The 10,915-nt window shown below is 42.0% G+C and overlaps 1 protein-coding gene across 1 annotated transcript; it reads left to right on the top strand.

Annotated features, from left to right (window-relative positions):
• The first annotated feature begins 1,754 nt into the window (after positions 1-1,754).
• Positions 1,755-10,219, top strand: LOC116902695 (DBH-like monooxygenase protein 2). The gene is made up of 13 exons (XM_032905051.1): positions 1,755-2,042; positions 3,132-3,278; positions 3,758-3,919; positions 4,163-4,246; positions 5,052-5,219; positions 5,409-5,511; positions 5,684-5,850; positions 6,656-6,747; positions 6,994-7,090; positions 7,229-7,288; positions 8,659-8,789; positions 9,585-9,702; positions 9,977-10,219. Exons 1-13 carry the CDS (start codon positions 1,755-1,757, stop codon positions 10,217-10,219), a joined length of 1,860 nt encoding a protein of 619 aa, XP_032760942.1.
• Positions 10,220-10,915: the final 696 nt, after the last annotated feature.

Here is a 10,915-nt window from a genome sequence, read left to right as displayed (position 1 = left end):
CTCCTAGCTCCTCCTGCAGAGCTCCTTTCCTAAGGACAGCACTCTGGCCAGCCAAGCAGACTCCAGGATAAGGGAACCTGGGCCCTTCTCAGTTTACTCAGCTGTCTGTCCTAGCTTCAGCTGACCCCTCTTCAGCCTAATCCTCTAAGAGATTGGGATCAGAATGTCTCTCACACTCTTGTTATCTCCCTTGCTAACCTTCCTGCCATCCAAGGTCATTGCCTCCAGGGATCTGCCTGTCCCCTCTTATCTTGACCAGCTTGCAGTACTGAGCCAGGTTAAGCCTCTTGTTTCTAGATCAGATGGCTAGCTAGCTCCTCAGCGTTGGAGGTCATGGCTACCTCCTTGGAACATTTCTCCCCCCCCCCACCTGAAACTGCATCTTAATCACTACTCAAGTCCACACCACAGTAGCCAACAACTTTAGCAGCTTTTTGAGTTCAGTAAGCAATTCAGGTGAGGTCTTAAGGGTATGCGTCTTCTCTGTTGTCTAGAGAACTTCAGGACATGCAGTGGGAATCCAATGAACAAAAAAGATTTATCTCCTCAAGTCAGGAGACAGGAGTCATTAAATCTTGTATGGCACAGATTTCTTCCTCTCTGAGAATTAATCAGCAAATGACACTGATTCCTTCCACTATAATACACGATCATGGCAAAGCACTCAGAGGACTGCTGTCCTAGGAGTGTCAGTGGCTTGAGGAAGTAATACAAAGTACGTAGATGAGACAGGCTTCCTTACAGTCTGCCATTCAACTCCATCACTGACAGACAGGGTACGCGACCATACCCTATTGATGCTACTCCTTCCAGCCCCACTTATCTAAAAATTAAATGAGCTGGAATTGTCATGCAATTAAACAGACTTGTTTCATTATGGCCTATTGTTCAAATATTCTTTTTGGGGCTTTAATTGTTTACATAATACCAAGGCACTTGAAAGTACAAAACCTTGGCTAAACCTGTAGGGGGAGAATAGTTGAACTCTGATTTCTTTGAAAAGTCACTCATTTTTGCAGTACAGAAGCACAAACTGTCCCACAGGCAAATTTACATGTTTCTCATTCCCCCCCCCTTTCTTCTTCCCCTCACTTCTTGCTCCTCTGTATGAATTGCTAAAAATCGATACTGCCCAGACTTGTCCAACTTTGTAGAAGTCTTTCAACTCTAAGTGTTCTTCCTATGATTAGAAACACAGGTTTCTGCAGGAGACTGAAATTATAGTCTTTCCTTTAACACCTCTCTTTCTCTCTCTCCTCCACTATACCAGGAAGTCAAAAGGATATGTTTCCGTTCCACTGCCTCCATTCTATACATCGACACAATGGTGAAAGACCACAAAACTGGGGTGGGAAGGGTGTATTGAAAGGAATGTTATTTGCTAAGGTTATTACAGAAGTAGGGTAGATATGGAGTAGCAGAGAGGTGGAGGAAAATTGAGAACCTCCCTGACTCTACAGGTTTCCATCAGGCATGACCCTATCATAAAGTTGTTATGGAAAACTGCATAATTCTTTCCAATTTCACATTAGGTCCCTGAATCCAAATGAGACAATCCTACTCTGTGTCCTCCCTGTACACTTCTGGCTCAAGTTATGTAAGTGGCACCACTCTGTGCACAGTGGATAATCAGATCAGACGAATACCAACCTGTTCCTCCCCCATGGCACTGTGCCAGGCACAAGTATAGATGCATATAAGTCCGGAGCTCTTGAGTGTCGTCTTTAAGAAAGCTGTTCCAGGCCCCATGAGCCATGGCCTGTTTTCTCTTCTTCAGGCTTTTCTTACTTTGGGTCCTGGCAGCCTTTTCCCAAGGCAAGCGCCTCAGCCCTACATCCCCCCTTCGTTATTCCAGATTCCTAGATCCTTCCCATGCTGTTTTCCTGCGCTGGGACTTTGATTATGAGACTGAGATAATCACATTTGAACTGCAAGTCCAAACAACTGGCTGGGTTGGCCTGGGCATCACAGATCGCTACACGTTTGTGGGAAGTGATCTGGTAGTTGGAGGTGTCCTACCCAATGGCAATGTCTACTTTTCGGTAAGTCTAGGAATAAGCAACAGTTGAAGATGGCTTCATGTCCATAGTCTCCAACCTCTAACCCACAGAAGAGCTCCTTCCCTGGGTTGAGGATGGCTTTGTGTCTAGGAAAGAACTTTTCTGCAAACACAGCCAAGCACAGTGAACTCTAGTTGACTGCAGATTTCTCCCTACGATGATACTCTAGCACTTCAGTCTATGTCGTCTAGGCCATTTGTCTGCAGACTTTAAAGAGAGAAGAGATTTTATACTGTAAGAGTCTAATACAACTTACTTTCTAGGATCACAGTAAATGCAGGTCATCGAAAAATTTCCATTATTAGAACAGTCTTTCTCTCTCCAGTGCCCTTACAGTCACTCGGGTGGACCCCAGAATGAAATTGTCTAATAACATAATGATAGCAAAAGAAGCAAAAATGTTAAGCACTTTTGTTTTAAGTTCTTGTCATTTTAAACCCCATAGCATCACTGAGAGGGATTACTATAATCCATTGGTTCTCAACCTTTCTAATGCTATGTTGGAGAGACACCCAAACATAGAATTATTTTTGTTGCTATTTATTTCTAACTGTAATTTTCTTATTGTTATAATTGTAATGCAAATATCTAAAATTCAGGATATCTGATATGTGATCGCTATGAAAGTGTCCTTTGATACCCCAAAGGGGTCACAACCCACAGGCTGAGAACCACTGCTATAATCTGCCTTTTACAAATGCAATATTAGTTCATTTTTCTCCCTAGATTCACATATTCAAAGCTCACAATCACAGCTCTGAACTGTACTTATATAGTGTTATACTCATCACAGTACACAAAAATGTATAATCAAAGCATCACGAGAATATACAGATAATTCAGATAAGTTTTTCTAAAGATTTCAATGATTATTAGAATTTATGAATCTAACATTTGAAGTGAAAATAGTAAAGCCAGTGGTAAATCTCCAACAGACATGTCTTTCTTAGGAACATATCTATTTGTGCAATGTTGGTAGGTGACTTCTGTGATTTTAGCATATACTTGCTGTCCCAAAGCTTAATTGTTTGGGATCCTGGTTCTTTCTTCTTAATTATCATTGGACCTCAGGATCAGCACCTTCTGGATGAAGACACTCTAGAACAGGATGGGAGCCAAGATGCTGAACTCCTAAAGCTCACAGAAGATTCTGTCTCGACCACTATGCGCTTTTCCCGGCCCTTCAGATCCTGTGATCCACATGATCATGACATTACGGTAAGATGTGAAAAAGGGAAAAAAAATAGCCACAATCAGCATCTCCTAGAAAGATATAGTCACCAGAGTAATGCATCAGAGTAATTCATAGGACTTTTATCCTTAGGTCTTCTTGGGTACTGTCTAGTTGTATCACCTCTTAATATCTGCAATGATTCCTTGGAATGGTCTCACCCAATGACTAAGTGCCCCATTGTATTCTTCCCCTATTAAAGGACTCTGACCAATTCCACTGAATATCACTGTTTGGAGTTTGAGTTTGGTTCAACCTTCTTATTCTGCAGGTGTAGAGAGAAAGAATGGGAAAGGGTTAAGCACAACAAATGAGTTCAGCTCAGAGGTAGAACTAAAGCCACATTAATCTTGTCTCAAGTTATTCTTATTCTACTGTGTAGATGAGTGTCCCACATAAGAAACTGAATATAGGTAAATCCAAAGTGCTGTTGAAGTTAGGCCTTCAATGTTTGTGGTACCCATAGAGTGATACCATGAGGGTCCTAGCTGCCTATGGCCTGGATGACATACCAAAGATGAGTCGGGAGCATACTTTTGTCAAGTCCATCTTCTTGCTTCAAATACTACAATATGATGATGAAGATGCCCCTGAAGACACTGTCATCTATGACTTGAAGATCAGTAATGTAAGACTCCACCATACCATATTATCTGCCTCTACCTTCCTCCATCTCCCCTGTCATCCTAAACCCTTCATCTTGCACCCAATACCTGCACATTTCTTAGACTAAAATTACTATGAGTCCCCTTGACCCTGTGAGAAGTCCCAATCTAGCCCTAAGATGATCTCTGCTCCATAACCTGTCTATGTCCCTGCTTTTGGGGGACCCTCATTCCCACTCCACCCAGTATTTTGCATCTTTCCCCAGTTCCTCATTCCAGAGGAGGATACCACATATGCCTGCACCTTTCTCCAGCTCCCTATTGTCAGCAAAAAGCATCACATCTACAAGGTATGTGAACCAAAAGACAAAGTCCATCAAAGTAGAAAGGGCACTGTAGTGAAGCAATGGGAATGTTGGAGTCTAAAGATTGAAAAGGTTGCTGTGAGGAAATAACAGAGAAGGAATGTTGGGTAGGGCCAGGTAGAGTTTTATAGGATTGGAAGCCACATAATTTCCTGGGGACAGAACTATAACTACCAAAAGTATTTTATTCAAATGGAGGATATTCTGACAGAAGATAGTAATTAGTATATTTTTGAAAATAGCAATTTCAAGTCCTATCATGATCCCAGAATTATTTTCTTTTAGCAACAGAGCTATTAAAAACAAGAAAGGGATGTGGCCATGCACTGTCAACCCATAAGAAAATCAAGTCAGAGTGAAATCAAAATCAGTCTTCTAGTTTTTTAACTGTTTTTAATTTAGGCCAAGTACAAGAATATAATTTTACAAGTTCCAAGGTATTGGGGGCATTTAAAAAATAGATTTCAAAGGAATGTGGATACATATATGCACACTGTGAACTGACTGAGGTCACTAAAAACAGAATCATCGGAAGGTCCCTGGTCACTGAGCACTGTGAGCTGTGCACCCAAGAAATGGATTTAAAGAGATGGGGGTTGAAATGTATTTAAGAGATGAGTCTAGTAGAGTTTAGGTAAGGTGATAGGTTTCAGGGAGAGAAACAGATGAGGACAAACCCGGAGTAGAGAATGGCATAGCTTTGGGAAGCAGGAAGGACTGAATAATAAGAATATGATGCATATTATGAATAAGAATCTTAACTATCATCTACCCTCCTTTCTCTGTCCAGTTTGAACCTATATTGGTGGAACGCAATGAGACAATGGTGCATCATGTTCTCGTGTATGCATGCGGCAATTCTAGTGTGCTGCCCACAGGCATCGGTGAATGTTACGGAGCAGACCCTGCCTTCTCCCTCTGCTCCCATGTCATCGCAGGCTGGGCTGTTGGGGGCCTTGTAAGTCCTGAGATGGAGGCATTTTGTGACAAAGGGGTGCATGCTGTTAGGCAATGGGCTAATGGAAGACCTGGGGGCATAGAAGTTCTGAAAGAAAGGTTAGAAAACTAGGGCATATCCAGAGCTTGGATCCAAGCATCTCGTCTCTAGCCTTTCGCACATCACTGCCGTGTTTTCCAATCACCACAGAGCTACCAGTTTCCAGATGATGTAGGCATCTCTATTGGAACCCCCTTTGACCCTCAATGGATCCGACTGGAAATTCATTACAGCAATTTTCAGAACCTTCCTGGTGAGTATCCAAAGGACTTGTGAGAAGGCAGCTGTTGGAAACAACTGGTTCCTCTGAATGTGGGAGACATGTAGCATGGATGCTGGAGTCTGTTTGTCATCGCCCATTCCAGCTTTCCTGAACATTTTGACCCACTCCCACACTCTGAGGAGAGTATTTCTTTCTACTCTAGGTATCCGTGATACCTCAGGGATGCGGCTGTACTACACCTCGCACCTTCGCAAATATGACATGGGAGTCCTCCAGCTGGGCATCTCAGTTTTCCCTATTCACTTTATACCCCCGGGTGCTGAGGCTTTCTTGTCCTATGGGCTATGCAAGACAGACAAGTTTGAAGAGGTGAAACTGAGATGCATGTATTCTCTGAGATTTCTTGTTCTCCATCAGAGTTCTGGTCTAATTTCGAAAGTCACAAGCCTGAGCCACAGATTTGAAAAGTAGCTAAAGCCTGGTGCTCAGAAAAGTGGCAAGCACACATTCTGCAACAGAGAAAATGTGTCAGGGCTTTAGGGGCAAAGAACTTGGGCGAAAAGGGGGACAAGATGGTTCAGTGGAAATAATGTGAGTGGTAACATCCACGTGGGAAAGCAGGGGTAGAAGGGCTAGAGATGTCGTCTTCTTGGTATGGTTTGACACAACCAATGCAATCGTGACTTCATAGCAGCTGTGGCTGCCTGCAGCAAGCCAACCCAAGACTGGTACCATCAACTCTCAGTCATGGGTCAAGAAGGGGCCTTTCCATGCTAGTACTGGCTATTGATGGGAGAAAGGTAACCATTGTGCATTCACCAATGATTCCAGAAGGATCCATCAGCTAGTTCCAAACTCATGGTCAACAGAGGTGACCCAGTTTAAACTCAGTGGGCACCACAGGACAAATCAAAACAAAACAATAGCAAAGTTGTGGGCAGGAGGCTAATGTGGGAAAAGGTGGGTAATAAACTTAGCAGAGAGATTAGAGGGAGTGGGATAGTTTTCAGAATATACTTCATGCATGAAATTGTCCAAGAACAAACTCAATGGAATCGAAGCACAAAAAATTAGAACAACTCTTAATCAGACCAAGAAAAAGATGCTATCAAGCATCAACAGAGGAAAAATAAAGATGATTTCTTGACCAATCCAATATGACTTCTTGTTACAGATGAATGGGGCTCCAGTATCTGACATATATGTATCAGCCTGCCTGCTCCATACCCACTTAGCTGGGCGGTCACTGCAAGCTCTGCAATATAGGTAATTAAAAGCCTTGAACCTTTCCTTTCTGTGTATGGTGACAGCTGCTGCTTCTGCCTGATGTTATCCCTGGTTAAGAATAAAAAGAAGCTAAACTGGAGAGAGTGGAATAGACTATGAAAGAAGAATCCTTTATGTTTATTTCATTTGCATTCCCTGAAAGAGGCCACTTACAGCATCTTTATTGGTCTGGCCTTCTCTGCTTAATCTTCTCATTTCTGTCTTTCTGCTCTTCTCTCCCTCTAGAAACGGAACCCAACTCCAAATAGTATGTAAAGATTTCTCCTATGATTTCAATCTGCAAGAGTCTCGGGACTTACCTCATCCTGTAGTGATTAAGCCGGTAGGAACTTGAGGAGGGATAATGGCTGGAGCAAGGGAGAGAGCAAGGAAACTAACTCACTGTCAGCCCAGACGATTCTTAAGACTGTAGCAGTGCCTCTTTGACTTACTCTCTGCTCTCATGCTTCACTGTGAACAGGGGGATGAGCTGCTGATAGAATGCCATTATCAGACACTGGATCGTGACTTCATGACTTTTGTAAGTGTCTTTGTCCACAGTAGGAGCAATGACTTTAGCCCTTGAAGAAAGCTGCATCCTAGAAAACTGTCTACTAATTCTGATTGTTCCAGCTCTCTTCTGTATTTTCCTCTCTTCTGTGAGGCTTTTCATGTTCTTACAATTCCATCCATCCAAGATAGAGATTCTGTATACTCCCCATTGGTGACCCACTAAGACCATAAGAGGATGTGTTATGGCATCTCTATCTCTCATCTTCATCTTCTCAGCACAATTAATGACCTTGGAGTCATAACTACCCTGGGTTAGAATACCAGCATAATCATTTATCAGCTTTCTTACCTGGACAAAGTATTCAAAATCTTGGTTTCATTCTAAATTCATAAGGAAAAATAATAATACTATCGCATAAGATGATGGAAATAATTGGTTACAACATGTAGGACAATGGGACCATTACTTCCCTTATAGTAGATGCTCACATAGAGCAAACTATTGTTACCATGATTACAAAGAAGCCAACAACTCTACATAGGGTCCAATTCAGTGCTTCAGAAAGGATAATGCATGTTCAAGGAAGGAAACACAGCCATACACGTTATTGTAAAATCAAGGTAGAAGACATCAGAATGGAGAAACAGGAATTACTGTTTAGTGTCACTTCATGAATCATAAGACAACACATGTATCACGTGAATCACTATGGTTCTAGACACATCGTCATGCTGAGTTCTGGTGAAGGACAGAAATGACAAAGCCATACATCAGCAAGGAAGGATTAAGGAATAAGGGAAGACATAGGAAATAATGGGATTAGGTTAAGAGATTTGTGGCTAGGAAGAGTTCTCAAAGCAGAGAAGATATTGTCCTACCTACAACTCTTAGACAGCAGGGTCTAACTGTCAAATTGTATTTGCCAGGTCAATAATGGAGGGGAATAGATAGACTAGGGGCTTTTGTATGCAATCAAATAATTTGTCTCAGAATAAATTATCATTCACACACACACACACACACACACACACACACACACACACTATTATAAATGTACTAGCAGCACCTGTAGGGAGAAGAGAATGTAATAAAGCCAAGGGTCTGGCTGACACTGGCAAAGTAGTGAGTCTAACCCACACTAGAGGGTAGTACTGGAAATGTCAAAGATAAGAAAGATATGTAGAATACACTAAAGACTAATTCTTTAGAAATACTATTAATACTTGTTCAATGACTGGAAATAAGAAAGGAAGCCATCTGGTAAGGTGTGGTGAGCTAGACCCTATGGGAAGATAAAGAACTCTCTAGAAAAGTGACAACTTTCACACTTTGTTGGTTGCCTTTTCCCTCTCTGCACACGTTTGTATACCTGTCTCTCCTTCTCTCACCTTCTCCAGGGAGGTGCCAGCACCATTAATGAGATGTGCCTCATCTTCTTCTTCTACTATCCCAGAATTAACATCTCCAGTTGCATGGGATACCCTGATATCATCTATGTGACCAATGAGCTGGGGGAAGAAGCATCAGAGTGAGTCAGTCTAGAAGCAAAAGCCTACAATTGCATGGGAAGGAATCTTGTCTTTAGGTGGCCTAATCACACTTTGCCATTCAACCTTGCTCCATTCAGTGTTGATTCAAAAAACTCTGAAAACAAGTTTGGCAAGAAAGTTTGCATATCTGTAAAGGCATTCAGAGATGCAGATGAAAAAAGACCCTTGAAAGTCAGATCACATGTACATAAATTCCTATCTTTCAGGCTTCACTCAAAAATGTGTTTACATTCATGTAACAACCTTTAAGTAAGTGTCCACTCTTGTGCGACTAATAAGAGGCTAGAAACATCTTTCTTAACAGTCACACATACAATTTTAGGGCAATTGCAGATTTCTTTCTTTCTATTTTTCTTTCTTTCTATTTTTCTTTCTTTCTTTTGAGACAGAATTTCTCACTCTGTAGCCCTGGCTGTCCTGGAACTCACTCTGTAGATCAGGTTGACCTCAAACTCAGAGATCCATAGGCCTCTGCCTCCCGAGTGCTGGGATTAAAGGTGTGCAACACCACAGCTAATTGCAAATTTACAGAAGCTAATCCAACCACCTCTCAGACCTTATGACATCTATGTCCTTAAAGAGTATCTTTTTTCGATGTCTTAAGTTCTCTCTGATATGTTTTTCCTTATCAAACTCACTAAGAATTTCCATTTACTTAAACAATATCCCATGTAGCTTATGCTAGTGTGGAAGCAAAACTGAAGGTGTTTGTCGACATGTTTTGTCTAAGCTGTAAGTCAACACTGTCTCTGCCTTGACCCTATTATCCACAGGAATCCTATGGAAAACCTCATGGTCCTGAATAATGTTGAGTGGACTCCAGAGAACATTAAAACAGCTGAGAAAGCCTGCAAGGAGTCCCAGCAGACAGTATTGATCAAGACCATTGATGTGCGTGTCACAGGAGAAGCCACCCTGCAAAGTTGAGGGATGGTACTGGGCAAGGCAAAGACTGACAAAGGATAATGGCAGCAGAGATGGGAAGTGTGAATTGGGAGAGGGAGTGACAGGAAGCTCAAAGGCAAGCTGTCACTCTCCTACTCTGTAAAGGTTGTTGCAGCCTTCCAGGTAGCTTATAAGGTTGGGGTGGCACAATAATGTTTCAAGGAAGAGAAAGATGGTAGGAATATTTCTGAAACTACTCATTTTTTCTTATCTCCTTCAGGAAGAAGTAGAAAATACAACAGGTTGGATTCCCGATATTATACCAACTCCTCGAGGAGCATGCTTAGAGTCTTCTGGAGGCAAAGTGGAGCCTCAGGACAAGACCCCTGCAGGCTTCAGGGCTGTACCAATGGCCCTCTCAGGCTCCAATACTGCTACTCTGAGGCACCTGCCCATGATTACTGTCTTGTTCCTGCAGGGTTGCCTCTCATGGCTCCTTGCAATGCTACAGACTGGAGTATGATTCTGTCTCCTCATAATACCTACTCCTTTATCATGAGCTATGCAAACAGCTCCCTGACTTGACCCCTCTAAGGGTCCTTTGTGACATTTTCTATAAACGAAATCATGATACAGTAGGCTCTAGGATTTTGTCCACAATTCACTGTTCAAGTCATTCTTAAGGTTTCAGGACTATTGATAAGATCCCATGTTTTATGAGAAATTCTTCCCCCCCAGTCTGAGTGTTAGATGGTAGATTCACTCTCGAAGAATTCCTGCTTTCTTTCAAACTGATTAGGATGAGACTTGAGGATGAAGATTGAGGCTTCTCATTTCTAATGGCAGTTTGTGTCCAGTCTTTTCAGAGGCAATGTGAGTAGGCTATATAGATAAATTAGAGAGAAAAGGGTAATTTTTGGTAAAAGAGGAGACTCTGTGCACATAGAAATAAAATTTCTAAGTATCACATTAAATAGAATTCAACTTGCTTCCTTTGGTATTTTCTTTCATTTGAGTCATTGGTCCAGGAAAAGCAACTTGGAAGCCTCTTGAATTGCCAGGTGAAAGCATCCAGAGGGTTTGGTGGCCCCAAATACAACATGCAACATGTCATCCTTGTCCTCTACCCTTGAGTCCCTTCTGTTGGATTGTCTTTGTTTATCCTACCCCAAGTTATATTGGCTTGTGTGAGTCTCTCACAATGAAGACTCTATCTGGA

Source organism: Rattus rattus, chromosome 6, assembly GCF_011064425.1.
Source record: "Rattus rattus isolate New Zealand chromosome 6, Rrattus_CSIRO_v1, whole genome shotgun sequence".
NCBI lineage: Eukaryota > Metazoa > Chordata > Mammalia > Rodentia > Muridae > Rattus > Rattus rattus.
The sequence above is the reverse complement of the archived record's forward strand: the minus strand, read 5'-3'. Positions and strand labels throughout refer to the sequence as shown.